The sequence below is a fragment of the Bombus huntii genome, chromosome 2 (assembly GCF_024542735.1).
Source record: "Bombus huntii isolate Logan2020A chromosome 2, iyBomHunt1.1, whole genome shotgun sequence".
NCBI classification, from domain to species: Eukaryota; Metazoa; Arthropoda; class Insecta; order Hymenoptera; family Apidae; genus Bombus; species Bombus huntii.
In genome coordinates, this window is record NC_066239.1 from 13,862,287 (window position 1) to 13,882,594 (window position 20,308).

The window sequence follows — 20,308 nt, forward strand, 5'->3', positions numbered from 1 at the left end:
TTATTTGAATAAAACTGTAGGCAACTCTGATCATCGTAGAGAGTATCTGTAACCCGATATCCTAAAATTTCACCGACTTTCCAGATTAACAACCCCTTAAATGACTCTTCTTATTCTCTACATTGTTCTGCCATAACATCAAGGTAAATGATCTTCCATCTAATCTACATAAATGATTTCCCAGCTTATGACTCAATAAATTGTAAAGTGGCGCATAATAATTAACATTAATAGCGTACTTGTACTGCCAAGCGAAGTAACTCTGATGAAAGTGCAATTTAACCGCGAGTAGCACGAACAACGCAGCGGTTGCCTACTTTCGCACCTCTTTCTTTTCATCGTGACTCCATGTGTATTTTTCTTTTGCTAGCAGTCAGGAACCGGTTGCATCGACCTGGTTGAAAAAGAGCGTTCTGACGTCAACGAGGAAAGATTAGGGGAACGACTACCTGGTCTGGATACAATAAACGAACAGTTACGTAGATTGGTATCGCAGTCAGCAGCGTGATATTAATTCCGACGTGGCACCGGTCGCCATCGAGTGGCTGTTGGTTATCAGATGATACGAATAGTTTTTCTTGTTGATTATAATGCAACAACATCGTTACAAAATTATTCGTTAATTGCGTTTCATCGACTATGCTTTTAAACATGAAAGGAGTCCTTAAAACACACGTTTGTTACCGACAAACACATGTTTGTTTCTTTATTTGGCTTTATTTAATTATCATTTATTACAGTCGAACTTCACTACGTAATTCTTCGTTATTTTCATTTTCTTTTACAGAATCTCGCAAGAACAGTTGCAGAACTTAATTACGCGATAACTTGAATATTCCAATGATACCATTTAAAATGTTATATTTCACAATGTCCAGTACGCAATGTAAAGTTCAGACGACCCAAGCAGTTTATAAATTCGTGTTATCGGTGGTTGGGTTGCCTATATCCTGCAAATTGAAGCAAATTTCGCGCGGGTAACCCCAGCCTCGATAATGTTCACATTTGTAGCCTATAAAATTTAATTAGCCAATTACTGCCTTTTAATTAATCAAGCAGCCATCTTTCCGCCTCGCGTAGATCCCGATTATATTTAATTACCACAGTCTCGGACGCCTTTCCATCCGTTACGCGCATTTCGTCGATCCTTGCGTGCGCACGTCTTTCCTTTTTCTTCCTGAATGTCGACATGGACGAGAATTGTCGAGCGGGTATTCAGCGTAGATTTAATGATTCGATGTAGATATGGGAATAGGATTGCGTGTTATGCAATCTACAAAAAACATTTGTAAGAAGTTCATCCCTTTTTAATAAATTCTCCACGATTCTAGCTTCCACAAAGATATTAAAATAAAAATTCTTCCAACGCTATTCTAATTACCGTTACCAGTTACCCAAAATACCAAACCGATCTGCCACGTAAAATACCGATTTAACGCCAGCCGAATCAGCCTGAATCGTCGAAAAAAGATTCCTCTCGATTCGTAGATCGCTAATCTGGGCACGATGCGTGCAGTCCAGCGCGAGGAATCCGGCACATCGCGCGCGAGGACAGCTCGTGTCCAGAATCGAAAGAAGAACACCTTTAGGGGTGAGAACCGCGCGCGGAATTTTCGAGCAGCGCTCGTTAAAGCGGATCGAAGGCACGGACACGACGTCCGTGGTCCCGCGACTAATGACGTGGCCGTGTAAGCCGCGGATCCGACGCGTCAGACTGCTCTACGCGTTAAGCGTAGGTATATACGTGCGGCGTGCTCGGAACAATGCGTGTCGAGCGGAGAGCCGTGAGGTTGTGTGCATGCGCCGCGCGAACAGTCGGTGTGAATCCACACGGGGCTGACTGGCGCGGTGCCAACGTGCGTGGGCTGACAGGCTGACAAGCTGACAGCGAGCTGGACCCCGACCACCCGACACCTCACTGTCAGGCGGGCCTCGAGTCTCCCGTAACTCCTTTGCTCTCGTCTCTTGTCTCTTGTCTTCCCTCCTTTCGGTTCCTTTCGGTGTCACGCTCTTCCGTGATCCTTCTCAGGTTAGATCGGACGAGTTCCTGCAGTTGCGTGGTTGCTGTGATGCTGATGATCGCAGGACGATCCTCGATCATACAGGTGTGAGTTCGGATAGATGTGAAGAAGTGGAATGGTTAGGAAGGTTTATGTAAAACGGCGTAACTGGTTTATACTGGTTTATACTATGAAAAAAAGTTGTTGAAAACGTTGAAGATTGCAGTAGTATTGAAAGCTTCTTAAGATTAAATTGTCTACAAACATATACGTTACGTATACGAATAAGTAGAAGATCGATAGCTTCGTAAATTAAAAACATTGAATTCGGATTTTATTTCATAGAATGAAATTTCGCGAACTTTCATTCAGCGGAATTCCTTTTACGGAAATCTGTAATTACCAACAAAGTACATTGCTGCAACGACAGTCGTGGAACGTTAATATACAGAAAAATCTTTATCCTTCTTTGAAAATCGGTTGGTCAATTAAAACCTCGTCGTTATCTTTTCATAATTTTACATACGAACAAAGAATAAACCAACAAAGTAGCTAAAATTTCTGACAAGCTTTACCACCCGTGTGACCTCGAACGAGACGCGAGGACATTCTTTAACTCCGCAATACTCACAAAAACGACTGGTCAATTACTACCATACAAATTACCCAACAATTTCGTCACCTGACGCTCATCCACCGGTTAAAAGCTGCTTCGAGCGTCGGTTTATTAAGGATCGCGGTTTATGATCAACGCTCGATCGTCGGTCGCGCCGCTCGCGCTGTAAAACCGAGTATTTACGACGAGTGAGCGCGCGAAACGCGTCGCGAGGAATTTGTAATAATTCGAGACGTCCGTTTTTAATGGTTCCTCGCCGCGGTATCGGCGCGTTTAAGGGACCGAAGGAATCCTTCGTGCATCGATGCTAATGCATCGCGGCGGAGCGGCGCAGCTCAGCGCGGCGCCTCTGACGGCCACGCGTTTCCGCCGGGCGCCATTGCGTCAACGCGAAGATATGCAAGAATTATCCAGGCATCTCTTGAGCCTTCGTTCCCTCGCCAATGTTTTGCGGCAGATAAGCAACCGGGTGTATATTCCACGAGGGCTGAGCCGAGTACAATTATTAAAAACCGGTAGAATCCACGCTTGTTCCCTTGGCCGAACATCCCATTGGCCTTAAGTACCTATTTGTTGTCGTCGTCCGCGGCTCTGCCTCTCCCGGTAAGACAAGTCCCGTGTTCAGTGATTAATTTCATCGGAACGACGAATGGTTGTTCAGGATTTGTACTTCCTGACCGAGGGAAAATCCTCGCGAGACCCACTCGCTGGAATTTACCATCCTCTGCTGGATCCCATGCAGACCGAGATGCGTTTCTGGTTCTTCCTCTGTGTCTTTGCGCTAAGTTGTTTGGGATTGGAAGATAGTGGTATGTCGTGGGTTGGTATGCTGGTACTGTTCCTTCAGTATTGTTGATCTCTTTGCTTCTATGGGCTAGTTGGATGGTTTTAAAGTTGTTCTGAACAGAGGGTACTCATGAAATTGTACATAAGTTTTATTTTATTTGTGAATGATTCTTAAGCGTTTCCTAATGTCAAAATTTTTGTATGATTTTCGAGTTTCTCCGATGAAAGACTTACATACAAGTATTAAACTTTTTTAATTTCCAACTTACTATCAAATGTATGTTTCTAGCATGTGTATCATATGCGTAGCATATGGTGCAATATTAATTTTTTAATAAATTAATATCGGAGCAAACATCATTGATTTAAATGAATAATTGCGGCAAGTGATGCTGCGCGTTGCGTGTTAACCCAATTAGGTACCTACATACAAGGTTTAGTTGACTAAAGCGAGCATATAGCGATATCAGCTGTCAGATGTCAGACATCTTCATATTTCTTCATCAATGCACTTGCTATCATTTTTTTGTTCAATTTCTTAGTTATTCTTGCAATGTGACGTTGACATGTGAGTCATAGATAACATTTCAACACCATCTTCTCATTGTCGGTGAGTTACATTACTACTTAACATTCAAAGAACTGAGTAACAATGACAGATTGCTTTATTGAGCAATTCAGTACAGGTAACGAACCTATTTCATAATTAGTAATGGCTAAATTGTAACTGACTTTCTGCTATCAATTAGTCGGACAATTACAATGTTAAAAATAATTGACCCATTATTTATGTACTATGGGGCATTGTCTTGTTTCTAGAATGTAATTTAAATATGTAATCCTTTTATTATAGATCCTAGAAATTACTCAACTAAACTACTTCTTAATGTAATCATGCATTTCTAGGCGCCATTTTTAACATCTGTCTGAATTTATAAAATTTAAGAAGTCTGTAATTAATGAGGTTTCTTGGATGATCACCCAGAAACATGATAACACCAGAACGGAACGTAATCGGCATTTATGCGACTCGAATCTTGTTGACTTACTTCGCTACCTGCAACTTTTCCCCGGAAACTGTTCAAAGAATTCAATCGTTAAACGGTCGCTCGAGGCTACACCGAGATTATGAGAATTTGTGTTGCGAAACGAATCCCATGCACGATTTGTTACCAGTTGCAGAATGTAAAATTAGAGGAATTCGTTTAAATCTCTGTCAATCTCAAGACATTGACTATCGGAAGCATATTTTAAACTAATCATAAAGGGGAAACTTATTAGCCAGTTCACATTTTTTAAATCATAATTTTCATTCCCTGTAACATATTTCAAGTCGAGTCTCGCGATTCGAAAACCAATATGTACACGTCTGATGCAATAATTCAGAAAGGACTATAAATGTTCAACTTAGCTATCTCTTAAATAATACTCATCAAAGAGTATGAAAATAATATTATTAAAGAAAATACTCGGCACAAATCCTCGCTAATCACCGAAGCGATAATTCTCAAAAAGTTTGTAATACAACGATCGACAAAAGATGCCATCGAATAATGTTACTCGAATAATGCGCTAGAAACCAAACGACATCCCATTTGCGAAACATTGCCCCAGTTCTCGCGATTGTTAGGACGCGTGTTAATTTGCAAGCGCGTGTTCATCGGGTACGAAAGATTCGGATTGTGTAACGAGATAAGTTGCGCGCTCGTCACGAGCACGCCAGATTATACGCTAGGTTCGTGCATCGGTTCTCGAATCGATACTCGGGCAACGTATATAAGTATTACACATGCATGTGGCATGGCCACACGACGAGCCACGGTTCTCCAGTTCGCACGGCCCGATATATCTGCGGATCGATTCACGATGGATTACCGCTTCGCGAATATATATTCAGCTTTCTCTGTCAACACTGATTTGCGACTCGCGTTTCGGGCAGTTTCGAATTCCTCCACGATATCTTCTCCCCCTAGAGACGCTCAAATTAGAAGTTATTCCAACTTAAATGTTGTTGGTCGATTCACAAATATTCATTAATAGTTGCAGTGCAATGTACAGGGTTAATGTGTTTGAGTTGGTTCGGCGGAAATGGCACGAAGTACGGAGAAAATTATTTTAGCGTAAGGTTGATCATAAGAAGCTTTGTTGATTGATTAAGAGTGATCAATTAAGCAACGTTTTTCTGCAGCGAATTAGTATTCTTCATATTTTTTGTTTAATTAATTTCAAATTGAAAGAGGGTGGTATAGTCGAACAAGAGATTATTCTTCAAAGATAGACATCTCTCGTGAATCATGTCGTAGACTTCCGATGGTAGACAATACGTACAATCTGGCGAGTAACTGTTCTTGTTAACTACGTACACGCCAGCTATCCCAGGGCATGACTGTCTAAATTTATTGCAAGTCGTATCTATTCCTTATCTATTGTATTTGATTCCTGGGCTAGCTATATAATAGTAAGTAAGTATATACCTCTTAACATTGTGTGAAACCATCATCTTCCCAAACCTGGAAAGACTTTCCTATTCGTGCAATTACCCCTTAACTGACCTTCGTCAGTGTCCACCCAGTTTGAACAAAAACCAGAAACGAAGGAACGAGGCAAAAAGACTATCGCAGAAAATCTCCGTGAAGGCAAAGGGAAGGTGCACGGACGAAACATTTACCGTAGCTGGAACGTCGCATGCATCGGCACCGGTGCATTGTTGCTCGCTGGCCGCGATGGTATCTGGCCCGGTGACGTTGTCGTGAATTGTAAGACACCGGCGGGCCGCGGATGGAAACGAACGGATCGAAGGAACCCACGGCCACGTGAAATATACGTCCACGTTTCGCCTTCTATCCGGCCGATTATCTCGGGCCTGCTGTCGCTCACGCGGTAATTGTCTCTGCCCCCGGGATCGGCCGAACCGTTCGATACTTAATGAGACGTACGATTGCTCCCAATTTGGTATACGTACGCTACACCGTCGGATCTTAACCTGACTAAGCTGATCTTACCTGTGCATCCAGCGTAAATCTCCGTCACGCAACTGTCGCGGCTATTATGTCGCGGAAAATTTACGGTAATCCGGTGAATTGTTGACAAAATCGAACCTGCGATCGTTCTTCGAAGGGAAATGCGATTTTCATGCTGTATACTAAAATTTCCTGCTAGATATATGTTTGCAATAAATACATCATAATTCTTATATAAATTCTCAGATTGGTTTCAAATTTAGCTAACATAATCGTGACTGTCGTGTCTCGTTATAACACCGGCGAAGTTTTAAAATGATTTGACATAAAAGTTTCTTACGATGAGCGTTCAAATATTTTCGTGAGCCAGTGTAGCGTAAACTCATTCGTCATGAACGATATATAATATAATTTTTGAAATATTTTTGTCCTTCGACGATACGTAGTGACGCGTAATTGAAGCATTTGTTCGATTTTCGATCTGATTGTTGGCCGATCGCGGATGGCGTAGCTGCCATTGATCTTCGTTAACGCAATGTCCGATCAATTAAGCGCCTAATGCGGCATCTTCCCGCGGGTAAAAAGAGTCGAGGTACTTTCTTCGTATCGCGTGCAGTGTATAATTAATTCTTCTGCCATTAAAGCGCTATCGCTGCCTACCGGTCCCTGGGCATACCACCTCCGAACAGAGAAGGAGAAAGGAAAAGAGAGAGAGAGAACGTAATTAAGCATGTAAAGTAATTATCATTTTTTCTGCCAATGTGAGGCAATAATTATAGCTCTTGCGTAATCTGCAAAGGCGGGACGACTAGTACGATTCACGACAATGTCCGTTCGTCGAGATACCATCGAGACGTATCGTTCTATCGAGAATTACACGGGGCAACAACATTGTATAGGAGTCTTCCGATTAGCGGCAACGCGAGATGGAATCAAAGGGTAATCGCGAGAGTAGTCCGCTTTAACGCTTAATTATCCATTCCATGCGTAGTATACACTGTATTATACATTCAGTGTAGTATACAAAAATCTATGAACTGGTTGTTGAGAGGTTTTATAGACATAATTTGTTCAGCATTTATCTTTTTCTTTGTTTCCTGTAAAACTTTATAAATGTAGTGTAGATTTTCTGCTCGTTTATGGCTCTCTAAGAATCTGTAATGTTTTAGAGCGCTGTGCTTCACTTCTCTGTGCAATGATTTATGTGATTTTCTTTTACTGTTCTGGCCATTGCTTCTTTCCTTCTTCTTCTTTTTGTTCAATTTAATTATTTATTAACGAATAACTCTGTTTTTGCAACGGTCTTCAATTCGAATACCTTTTATATGTATTCGTTGTAAAAGAACATAAAATATAGAAAAATATAGAATTGTATGGAATGAACAATTAAATAAACTATATAACAAAGTAAAAAAAAATGAAAATTAAATAAATCAATCAATCGCACCAACTTTCTATACTATCGCGACCGCTTTCAACCCTAAGAAGAATTGGCAAAAAAGAATAGCAATTTCAAGCCTCGCAGACGAGGACTCGGTGTCGGACGAGAAGACGAAGCGGAAAAGGACGGGAGGGGCACGTGGGCTCGGACCGAGACAACGCGCGTCCGTCGTCCAGGTACGAGGCATTGTTCTTGAGTCGCAGTACATCAATTCCGCGAGCGAGCCGCGGCTGCCCACGCGAGCGTTCTCCATGGGCCGGCGTCTGCGGCCCGTGGATCGCGAGGCAGCGCGAGCTGCAAATGTTTCTCGGGCTGTTATAGATACTTACATAAAGAGGGAATGATGTATGCCCCTCGATGGGTAATATAATGTAGGCGGCTAACGAGAAAGGCCTCGCCGCGGCAGACTCCGCTCCATTCCGCACGGCTCCGGCGTGCGCGCAAAAAGGGTGGATCCGTAAATTCGCTGCCTTCAACTAAATCAGCGCGAGTAACGACGCCCGTCGTCGCCCTTGCCCGACATCCTTCTCGCCCGCGAATCGCCGGAAGGCCTCGCCATGAGACAACCTCCGCGAAAAACTTTCCCCTACATCCGGAGAAGGAAACGTCTGGATGCTTTTAAGTGTCTCGCTGGCACGGTTAAGGACGTGGTTTAAGACGAGTCTCCATGGTGGCCGGAATGGTCGGCGTTCGATGTTGAAAGAAATTGGAAAAATCTCGCGGGTCGAGTCGTTGTTGAGTGGAAAAGGGTGACGAAGAGGGCAATGAAGAGAACGAAGAGCTCTTGTTTAGGGACGAAGGCAAGCAGCATGCGCGCAATTCCAGTGTTTTATGCTCGCGCCTATGCATGCGTAACGAGTTCGAGGCTCGTAACTCTCCGGTTAAACCGACTGCTTCGGAGTAGATAAGCGGTTAACAATCGTTTACGTCGGCAGGACGTTCGTTTTCATTCTGTTTTCAGGGGTTTTGTTGCGAGCGTGACCGATGGAAGCGAATGGAAAACTCTGCTTCTGTTCTTGAGCGTGTGCGTGTTGATTTATTCCGGCGTTGTGACGCGATTTGTTCTAACGCTTCTTCGTTTCTCTTGAATTTCTTTAATTGGATTGTATCTTTGTCTCTTGATACCTGAGTGACTTGTTTCGTAAAAGTATCGAGGCTCCGGAGTCAGGTTATGAAATTGTTGTATATTAGCTGAGTATTTGCACGATTATTCACGATCTTCCGAATGTCTTCAATGACGTGGAAATGGCGATCTCTTGGGGAGTAGAAGAGAGTCATAGATTTCAGCTTCAAGGAATACAGGTACAATTTTAATATGTTTGGCGGCTATCAGCCATGAAACGATCAGATCCAGTGCACTATCATTTAATTCAAAACATTTTGTACTAGCTAACTTGACTAACATACAACATAGACTTTAATAAAATTCATACGCAGATTGTTTCTTTTGTCAAAGCAGCGATAGGCACGACAAGTTATAAATCAAACAGTATTTTTATTTCAGAAATGAATTACGTATTCTCGTAGATTCTTTTTCTTCCTACATTCTTTCGCTCTTCTTATTTTTTATTTGCTCTTTACCGATGAGTTCTTCGTACGATGTCCTAGGAAGAAACGTTTGTCAGAGACTAATAAACCATTCTGCGTTCTTCACATAAAAGAAACTCAGGAGCGACGCGTGTACATGCTCCTATTCCGTAATGGTAGCAGTGGTATTAACATAAGGATTCTCTTGGCTGGTGCCCGGCGAGTTGGCGATTTAATAACCAATCGTACGCGGGCATTCCGTCAATCCAAATGTATCCAATTAGTTGTCGGGCTAGGTAATGAGTTTTAGTATCTATTGACAGTAGCCGAGGTGCGCAGATGCGCGGTCATTAGCAATTCTAAATGGTGTCGTGCGAGGCCTGGTCATTAGGAGTAAACGTAAATAATAATTACACGTTCGAGGGCTAAGAACAATCGCTTGACGTGAAGAAATACAAGCTCATGAACGAGCCACCGCTTTGCTCGTCTTTCGTTCCTTTCTTCTCTTTGTCCTTACGTCGTTCGTAACTTCCAACGCGAGCCTTTACGTAAAATCGAAATAGTATTAATGAAAATTTTACAAGTCACAGGTAAATCCTCCCGAATTGCAATTTCAATGATAAAACAAGTCAATCTTACAAATTACAAATCAATTGCTCGACCTACTCAGTGTAAAATTATAAATTCTTGAAATAGTCGATTCTAAAAATTATGAAATCTCTAACCTACAACGTGTCACTAATTAATCTACATATATCATCGTTAAACGTATAACTATCAATATCAATACTAAATTATAATGTAGGTGTTCTGATCTTCTTCTTCTTCGCTTCCCGCCATCCTTCTCTTCGCTTCTCTTCATCTTCCCATCCTCCGGTCGATTTTCTGGTTGCCGTTGTCCGACCTGTCTCTTTCTCCGTTCCCGTTGACTCGCGCGGAGAGTGCCCGCCGCTCCGAGCGCTAAATAAAGTAAAAGTTTAATGGCGCACATCCGTTGTTCCGATAGATATCTTAATGCGACCGGATTTTCAAGTCCCTTGAGATAAGTGCACGCCGATGAAACCCAACGGCGTAAGGGCCCGATAAACGACGCACTACGTTTTTTGGCCAAGCAGGGCAGCGGCCAGAAGCAGCATCGAGCGAGTGAGAGCGGAGGTTGGGCGAGGGGCAGAGGCTCTAATGACCAGCCCATAACAATGTCGATCGACGGAAAGGTTATTAGGCGGGATTCCGCGTCCTCCCGAGATTACGCGCCCGATAGAGGCCCACGATTCATTGTATTATTTTTTTCGGCGATTCGCGCGGTTACAGATACGCATCTGTGTACCCTTTTCGCCCCGTGGCTGGACCGTGTCCGCCATCGCGTTTCGGGGGGAACGATACAGTCGCATGGAAACAGCGACCACCGAACATTCTTGACGTTGTTGCTGTCCGGTTGCAGTTTGCCACCGATAAAGAAGAACCCTGGGAAGCAAGTTGGAAAGAAAGCCGATTCGTTTGGATGCGTGCAATGTACGTAAGATACGACCTGCAAAGCTGGTAAGAAGTAGACCGATGAAGTTGCTCCGTGAATTCGGAGGAAGGAATGAGGTGACTGGTTAGGTCTTCAGAACGGTGATACAAGGACAGAAAATATTGGGTAGGGATACGTAAATGAATTTAAATTAGCGAATTTTACTTGTGAATTTAATTAAGTTATTGGTTAAGGATCAGGGTTTATTATCGTAAGTGATTTTTATGAAAATTACTGAAAATTATTTCTGAAGACAGGAGATAGAGATTTTAAATAAAATGAATTTTGTATTCATCGTTATTTGCTCGAAGTTATTAAAAAGATTTGTTAACTTGTGGTTACTCTAGAGTTAATATTAAAAGTAGGTATATTTTTTGACGAAACAAAAAGGTGAAATTAGATACTATTAGCTTCGTAATTTATTATTCTATCAAATACATACTACGTACTAATCTTGATGGACATTTCAAATCTTAATTCCTTACATATCAGCTTACTAAACACTCAGCTTCGTTATTGATTCTCAGCAGAAACCAGGCGCCATGTCGAATTTGGTTACTGGCCGGTTCGCATAATTCAAGCATGTCGAGTAGAAGCTCCATCTTTCAGATGCTCACGGACGAAGGATGATCGTTGAATTGCTTCTCGCCAAGAAACGATTCTCCGCGTACACGATGGAGGAATTAAGCCGCGATTAGTTACTGTTGCGTTGGAAATTAATTGTGCACTGTCCAACGTTAGAACAGTGGGCGTGAACGAGGAAGTGAAGGAAAGCCACTGGTTATTACGAACTCGGGGCCATAATAACTTGTACCGCTTTCATGAGAGGCTTGCCTTGTCCCTCTCTTCGTCCTCGAGCTACTCGTAATTCCTGTCTCTGTCTGGCGTTCTTGTTGCAAATAGAATTAGGCAACGGCGTGCTGAACAGTGTGGCTGAATGGAACGTTTCCAGGCGTAATCAGCATCCCCGAGGCAATTCGTTGATAATAACGATCAATTAACCGCTGTTTGCAGTGCCAGAAACTGGCTTGATAACTACAATTTTCTAAATTGCGACTCGTCGAATATACTAGCGATGCGATGGATTGAGAAAACTATGTTGGGAAGATTCTTTCAAGTATTATTGTTTTTTCGATGCACCTTCAGCAATTTTCAAGATTTATCGAAAGGAATGTGGCTATTAAAGAATGTTTTAATTCTGGTTTCTAATTACAGTCGTCGATTTCCGATGAAATCTATCGATTACTATCTATTTTCGTCTTCGTTTCTTAGGAAATATGCACGATGTACGTAGTGGTAATTATGTAATTACGATAAATAACAGAAAAAATAATGGATTAACAGGCAATTACTCGTTACGATATACTTCTGGAAGAAGTAGTGCTATTCTGTTTTAGATTTGTCCAATAATGTGCGTCTTTATAGAAATAATCAAATCGTCTAAGCAACTCCGGTTTCGAAAATAGAAGCTAGATATTCGGTAATCGAAGAATTATAAGTATACTCATAAAAATGTAAAAATTCTGCTAAAGTTACGACTAGAACCACGTCTATTGGAAACAAGCGTTCTAGATTCAACAGGAGTCGAATAACGTTTAAATGACAATTACCCACGTTAACAAAGTATCGCTACACCCATAATTCATCCTAACCACTTACGATTAATCTATCCAGTTCTCCCCTCAGTTAATAGCAAGCTACACAAGAATTACAGCGAACGATTACATCGTGGTTTCATTGTCCTCGGCAGGAACCCGATCGCAGGTCGCGGAGGTGTAAAACGAGCCGAGAGCGAAACTGCCGCGCAAACTCGAGGGTCGCGTCGGACCAAGCGAGGATGGACAGGGTGGTCGACGTTTAAGGGAGCGGCCGGACGAGTAAATATTCGCCTGGACCTGGCGATAGTGGCGAGAGGTTGTGGGGTATACAAACGCATTTAGACGAGGAGAGTATAGAACGACACCGTATAGACGGGTCGAGGCAGGGTAGCGGTGCCTCGGCAGGTGAGTTATATTCGTTAGGTGGAGTGCGCGGATGGGTCGTTGAAGAGGCACGGAAACCCCAGGGGGAAGAACGAAGGTATCCCAGCTTTATTCCAGTTTAAACGGTCCGTCAAAGTCACCATTACCATTCCGGTTCGCGCGAACCATTTATTTACGCGGTGCCGGGACGCGCCGCTTATTTATAGCCGTCAATTAATTATCGCTGAATAATGAGCGCGCAGAACCGCGGAATACATTAGCCGAATCGCCATTCTTACCGGCGTTTACTCGCGTCGGGGGCGGCCGATTCTCCTCCGCTCTCGTCTACCATCTATCTCCGTTCCACCAACTGGGAACCCGCGATCTTTCGCTCTCTCCTTCTCCGTTTTCTTTGTCCGTTGTTCGGCCTCTCCGTTCCACGAAGGACGGCTTCGATTTGTTCGGAACGAGCTTTCCTGTCCATGCGTGGTTCATTGTTCGCGTCCCTGAACGACACGGCACAACCGCGGTCTTCGTTGTACGCTCCCTGTTAAGCTGAAATAGGATCCGGTTCAGGTGTTGTCCTTTATGGCCGAGGACGAAAAAACGGACGCTGTTCGCGAGGCGCGCGCGACTGTTAGCGTCACATCTTTTCCTTCCTTTCTTTCTTCCTTTCGTCTCGTTGTTACATCTATAGGGAAACGAGTAGATTAATTTGCCTCCGAGCTGGAATTCACGCGGTTGTCAATGGCGCCATGGACGTTACTCCAAGTTTAGCTTTCTAGCATTTTACTTTCCTTTTTTTGGTTTTTCGTATGGTTCGCGTGACTAGTGGGTAGAGATAGTAATTACGCGCTGAATGGACGCGTGGGAAGATACGGGACGTGGGTTGGTCAAATTTGAACAATTTGCGGTTTTGTTTAAATAGGAGTTGAAGAGGTGTAATGAATTTTACATATTAATCCTTTCAGTCCCAAATTATCTGGCGACTAGGAACGTTTGTTTATTTTAAGAAGAGCAATTCGTTTTATGAAATAAAATGAAAATTGTGTTTTATACAGCTCCGTGCAACGTAGCATACAGAGTTCTATACGTAGCATGAATAATTCTATTTGTCAGCTGATAAACGCGACTCTTCAATATTCATTATTGATGTCTTATTCGTAAATGATACGTTTAAATGGCTTGTTAGTATAACGCATGTCTCCCAGGAAAATAACCGGATTTGAAAAGCCTGCAGGTAGAAAAAGAATTGAATTGAAGAGGGTTAAGTCCGGAGTTAATCGAGTGTTGGGCGAATGTTCAAATTCAATTAACTCGAAAGCCAACTACCATGCAGGAAAATCGTATTCTACATTTATGATTTACTTTTATCCTTCTAGTACTTTACATTGAATGCGTTGAATTTAATTGCATTTTATATTACGAGAACAAGAAGATTTTACTAAAAGTGAATTGAACTATAGTCCATCCGCCAACAAAACTTCAAACTCATGCCGTATTGTTTTCTCATCCACGACAAGAAAACACCAAGCAGCGAAAAGCAGAATCAAAACACAACTACCACGAAAGAGCAACTATTAAGTGACATATACCAAGCGACGGGAAGGAGCAAGATTGGTGTTGTGAAAGAGACGAAAAGACTTGCCGTGGATGCCCAGATCCCAGGGAACGGGCTGACATTCCCTGGGAATAGCTACTCATCGATTACGCGGTATACAGTGTTGAGTGGGATCGCGAGTATATATGGGATGCGGTCGAATAATAATAAACGGGGATAAATAGCTAACGAAGGACGCGAATGGTTGCATGGCTATTGCCCATTCATATAGACCAGGCTGGCTGGCCATCGGCTCGCCTCGTCTCTCCTCTCCTTTCCTCTCTCAGCTTCTCTCTTCTGTTCGTGGCCAGGCCAGGGGGGTGCGCTCTGGCAAACTGCGCTTGTCCACCAGGGACAATAAATGACATTGGACCGTGGTTCTCGCGACGATACGACGGCACGACCGCCAGTTTCTACCCGGTTTCTCTGCTCTCTGGCTCCGATCTCTGTCTCGCTTCCACTCCCACTGTCGTCCTCATCCCCAGCCTACTTCTTCTCATCCTCCTCGTCCTCATCCTCGTCCTCTTCTTCTTCCTTCGTCCGAGAGCGTAGGCAGGTTGGCATACGAGCCGCGGTCAACTCGCCAGCTCCTCTCTCTGCTCTAATGAGCTTGCTATTATTTGCTTTATTGAATGCAATTAGAGCTTACTCCGTGTCCCTGTCCCCCTGCCGCCTGCCCCTTTGCGCGACTCTCCCTTCTCGTCCTCTTCGTCTTCTCGCGTCGAGGTGGTTCGAGTCTCGCATACACAGCCTCGTATCCTGCCGTAATCCTTCGTTTCTTCACTGGTGCTGGTGGATAAACGCGTCCGTGTAGTCGCGTTCGAGAGTACATGCACGTAGGGAATAGAGTGTATATAGGAGTACGGTGGACGTCGATGTATCGCCGTAAGGATGGCAGGGCATAGCAATCAGCCGCAGAGATGCATTCGAGCACTACTGTGTAATTTCTAGAACAAAAAGCTTGCCGTAATTGTGTTCATTATCTTCGGGGCCCCCAGAAACAAAGAGGACGCCACAGGGGGAACAGCAATGGCGCCGCGAGAGGGATAGAACGTCGGATATCGCGAATCGGCCGCGAAACTTCCGCTCTACACGCGCAGCGTATGTGCTCTTCCTATCCTTCCGATTCCTACATGCGATTCCTACTGTTTCGATAAACATCCGTTTCTTTGACACGGCAAATAGTAAAGAACTTTGCCCGGCCTAGATGACTAAAATTAAGATCTGGAGGGTTTTCTTCGAATTCGCATTATCCTCGAATACCACGTAACTATCTAAACAATCTCGCAGAAGAATTCGGAAAATAACCCCGGGACCATGTGTTACAATACGATTAGCCAGTTCGCAATCAGTTCGCCATTAACTCGAACTGTGTTTGAATATCCCTGTGAACCAGCGATAAAATGTTTCTTTCTCTCGTTTACGATGCCGAGCAGGGCCCAAAATTGCTATTCTTGGTGCTACATGTCTGGAAGCGTCCACCTCGGACGATATCATTTCGGTGGAGCCACGGGGCACCGCGAGAATTCGGTATAAATTGCTTCGGGGGAGCGAGTTCCGTTTAAAAACGAATCACCCGGGTATTATCCTAAGTGAGTTTTAATGACTCAAATCAGAGCGTGGCACCGCGGCCGTGTCCGCGGAGAACACGCGAAACTTCGTCGGAAATTCGGTTAATCGTACGGTTGTCCAGGGTCGTTCACGGCTCTCCGGGCCGCCTTAACGAGAACGAAGAGCGCAAGAGAACAGGGCGACGCTTGTCGCACACGCGAGAGTGCGTACACGCGTAATTGCACGCTGCCGCTCGCGTGTAATTGAAGTTTCTGGAAAGGAGGGAGGATACATTGTGCCGGAACGCGACACGTCCAACCCGTCACGCCGTAAACGTTACACACGCGCGCGTGTGTACCTAATTGCATGTTACCAGCGCAGCTCGAGATTACAAGATCAACTAGCTGCGCTGGACGAATGCCTGGAATCGAGGAATTACGCTTAATGGGGAGCAAGCGTTAAATATTATTCAAACTAACTGCGTCGTGTTGGTTCGAACTGAGTGTCGTTTCGATCGTTCGACGAACTAATTTTGGTATTTGGTTTCCGTGAAACAGGCTTTCACGGAGGTAATGTTTCGAGAACTAAGACTAATAGCTAGACATACCACCTCGATAGAGGGGTTTCACCGCTTCTATCGATCAATTTGCTTCTTCCAGAAATATCTATTCCCAAATGCTTTGAAACCCTCTTAACGTCTGTCGGTTATCGCGAATATCACTCAAAAAATTTGCACACTTGTCTCGGATCCCTCTCTATTGCGTACTTCCATAAATTTTACCATACAACCATACGCTCACAAATACGCACACTAATCAAATGTCAATGCAATGCAATGCAAAACACGCGATAGTCGCGTCTACGTGCGCGTCGATGGTGAACGAAGGGAGTAAAGAATAAAGAACGAAGGAAGAAGAGACCAGCGAATGTAAAAGAACGGTAGAGAGAAACATAGAGAATCGAGGAGGAACAGGAGGACGAGGCAAAGAGAAGAGGGATCTCGAGGTGGTGTAATCTACGTAGCGAGTAGGTAGGATGGGCAGTGGATACACCGGCTACGTATAAGTATAATGACTGGCACTTCTATGCATTATCATACCGCTGGGGCTGGCTCCGGTGGTGGCTGGCCGGTCCGTGCGGTGCCTGGGATCAGCCGTGGTCGGGGAGATGAATAATTTCAGGACGGGCACGCAATTACGTGCGCGTACGTCTCGCGTACCAAGTAGCCAGTCGACGGGCCACGCACGCATACGCGCACACGTGGCAAGGAGCCACGGACACCGTAGAGCGGCAAACGCGTAACCCATCCCCTCGGACCGCTCCACAATCTTGGTATCATTTATATTTCACTGCGGGCAATTATTTCGGGCCCTGGCCGTGCCCATCGGGTGTCCGATAAGTTCGAACCCGAGACCACCGCTCGCGGTGCTACCACGGGTCTCCCCATTCTAGATTCTTCATTCTCTTACAGGAGAATTCTCATCTCGCGTCTTGACTAGTCGTTGCTGAAACGCTTGGATATTGCGGATTAAGAATTAAACGTTCCAAGTGAAGCTTGAATAGATATTCGATGAATATTCGCAGAGGATGTGATTATTCTTGGTTCGAACTCGTGAATATTTTTGTTAATTGTTGGAAATACACCGGTTTGTCTGGAAGGTTCAATGATTTGGTTGAATTAGTGATTGTTTGAGCTTCTATATGGAGTGTTAAAGGGAATATGACGGAAAGTAGGTAAGTTAAGGAGTGTTTTCGTAAGTTGGTGTTAAAGGACTGGAATGGGGAGAAGTTGTAAGAAGTTGAAAATGTTAGCTACTGCGGGGACGTATATAATTTTGTTTAAACAATAGTAGTCGTTAAGCGTTGAAGTAAATATCTCAAAAACTAAATTCTTTTTGTGAACAAATAAAAAGTATTTTATCTAAGAAAACGCAAGAATATTGCTTAATAATCAAACGTCGTAAATCAACAGTTATTACCAACGCTTTATCAACAAAATTCGATACTAAACACACGGGTGCCGAAATCTTATTGCTGGAACGAGGGATCGGCGCTGGCGAAACTAATTGAAACGAGCAACCGATGAGGAGTAAGATCGGGACTCGCTGCGATCCCGGCTGCGTTCGCAAACATATTGCATAATCGGTAATAACCCCGGCCCGGTTGGCCGGTTCGCCTTAGCGTATCGGGACATTAATTATCATGCCGTGACGTTTCGCTCGATCTTCTAATAACGGGCGTCCAGAGGCGGACACGCTTATAAGCTCGACCAATTCACCGCGTGCACGCTTATTCCCATAGCCTAATTTCACACGTGTGAACCTCCACCACCGACCTATATATATATACGTACACACACATGTATACATTTATCCACGTATCAGAGACCTGGTACAAATATCTATTTCTATCTCTCTGTGGAAGCTGGCGCGTCTATAATTTACACGCGTGTGTCCCCGCTCACGGGCAATAGTTAAAGCCTGTTAATTTCCGGCAGTGAAGTTATATCCGGTGCCAAAGTCCGATGCAATTAAACGTTAGATGGTAGCGCACGTCGCGCGAGCCAGTCTCGCTTCAAGCGACATCCACTCAGCTATAACGAGGACACTTTGAATCCGAAGGCTGGTAAAAGGGTGGAGAACCCGGAGGAGGGTGCGCGTCGTTCGAAAGGGGGGAGGACGAGGAGGATGATGCTTGCACACGGTTGCTCTCGCTTTAGTAACTCTATGTGTATCAGCGCGCACTCCTATACTCGATCGTCTCGAGGATTTTCTTCATTATAAGTTTCAGAACGGCGTAACGCTGCCGAGAACCAGTGGCTCGCAAGACTTTCGCCCTGGAAAGGTTGGCCATGACTGCGCATCGCCCTCTCGTTCTCGAGTGGTTGCGCTTCAATTTTCGCTTCGCGCTCGCGAGGCATGCACGACTTACCGGCATGTCTTTTAACGAATCGCCGGCCCGAGGGATCGGCAGTTGCCACTTTGAAGACGCACCACCGGCGCGCACCACGTCCTCAGATTTACCGCCGCGAAACCCAGCTGCGCCGTGCTGCGCCGTGCCGCCCCCGGGGATCTTGCCGCCAGCGAGGGTCAACTCAGCCTGCTGGGACCTCGGATGTTGCGAGTAGAATCCTGGTGGAGGCACTTGACGTGTTTGTTTGTCTTTGAATCTTTTTGAGCACTGCTGTTTTAACACCGAAGTATTGTCTGGAGAACACTGATACAGAAACTACTGCCTTTTCTGAAATTCTTCTAAAAAGTGATTAAGGGAAATATATCTTGGCACAATGTTTTCTCTTAATGATTCACAACTCGCGATGTTGTTGTTGAATAGCGAGTAGATAATGGAAGTAGTTGATTTGTTTGTTCGTTTGCTAGCCTTGTTGAGCACTTGTTTTAACACCGCAAATTGAGTAGAAATGTCTCGATGATACGTACTCCTTCTCGTAATTCATAGATCGTGCTATTACAGTTGAGTGGAAAATTGGTGGAGTGAGATTAGATTGCCTTAAGTAAATTACCGAACAGTATCTCTGTAATTGATGTAATTTAAATATTTGGTAATGGCAGAGTATCACAGTGAAAGAAAGTTACAGGCTGGGTCGGCACTCTGTTCCGAAGAACTGAACTTTCTTCAATTTCACCTTCCGACTCCGTTATTTTAAGTTTCCGGCAAGTTAATAGAAAGCTTCAATTTATTTTTCCAATTTAAAATTCCCTGGAAGTTCTCTCAGACGTGCATTTCAGCTAGTAACCGAACGTTGTGTCTTCAAAGTCGTCGTTATCTTTCCAGCACGAAATAAATCTTCATAAGTGACACCACTCTCTTTGATGCTATATTACTGTATCCAAAATTTGAATTTTATATCTTCTTGGCAATGTGCATAACCGCAATACCAAACCTTAGAATCCAATCTTTTCCACTCATCATCTCGCGTACCAATTTAATTAATAAATACAGTGTACAAACCATTTTACCACAAAAGAGCACCTCACGCTATTAGTCCCCGAGCAGTCACCCTCGAAATCTTTAAAAATCATTTTCGCGACATCCTCTACGAAGAAACACCACAATTTATCTTATCGCCGATATATCCCGCAATCTGTCTGACACTTACTGACCACTCTCCCTAACTGTCGTGTTGAACAATGTCGCCGGATTATTACACCGGGCAACCACGTAACTCTGTCTCTTTTCTTTCCCCGTGGCGTGATTCTCGCTCGTTGTCCGATCGTAGAGGATACGTATATAATATATATTATAATAATGTGGGCCACAATGGATTCGCGTCATATCCTGGCTCTGTCCCCAGCACGGCCATCAATTAGATCAGCGCACCCCAACCTGGGTCGC

General features: G+C 44.1%; 1 protein-coding gene across 2 annotated transcripts in view; it reads right to left on the reverse strand.

Annotated features, from left to right (window-relative positions):
• LOC126876887 (transcription factor SOX-6) overlaps nt 1–20,074 on the reverse strand; it is a 323,573-nt gene extending 303,499 nt beyond the window's left edge. The window contains exon 1 of one of the 2 annotated variants that reach the window (XM_050639726.1): nt 18,887–20,074. In XM_050639726.1, coding sequence (XP_050495683.1) covers nt 18,887–18,892 — 6 coding nt within the window. In that variant the 5' untranslated portion in view covers nt 18,893–20,074. The remainder of the gene's footprint in view (nt 1–18,886) is intronic. The other variant, XM_050639746.1, reaches the window with a different exon arrangement.
• Between the last annotated feature and the right edge of the window lie 234 nt (nt 20,075–20,308).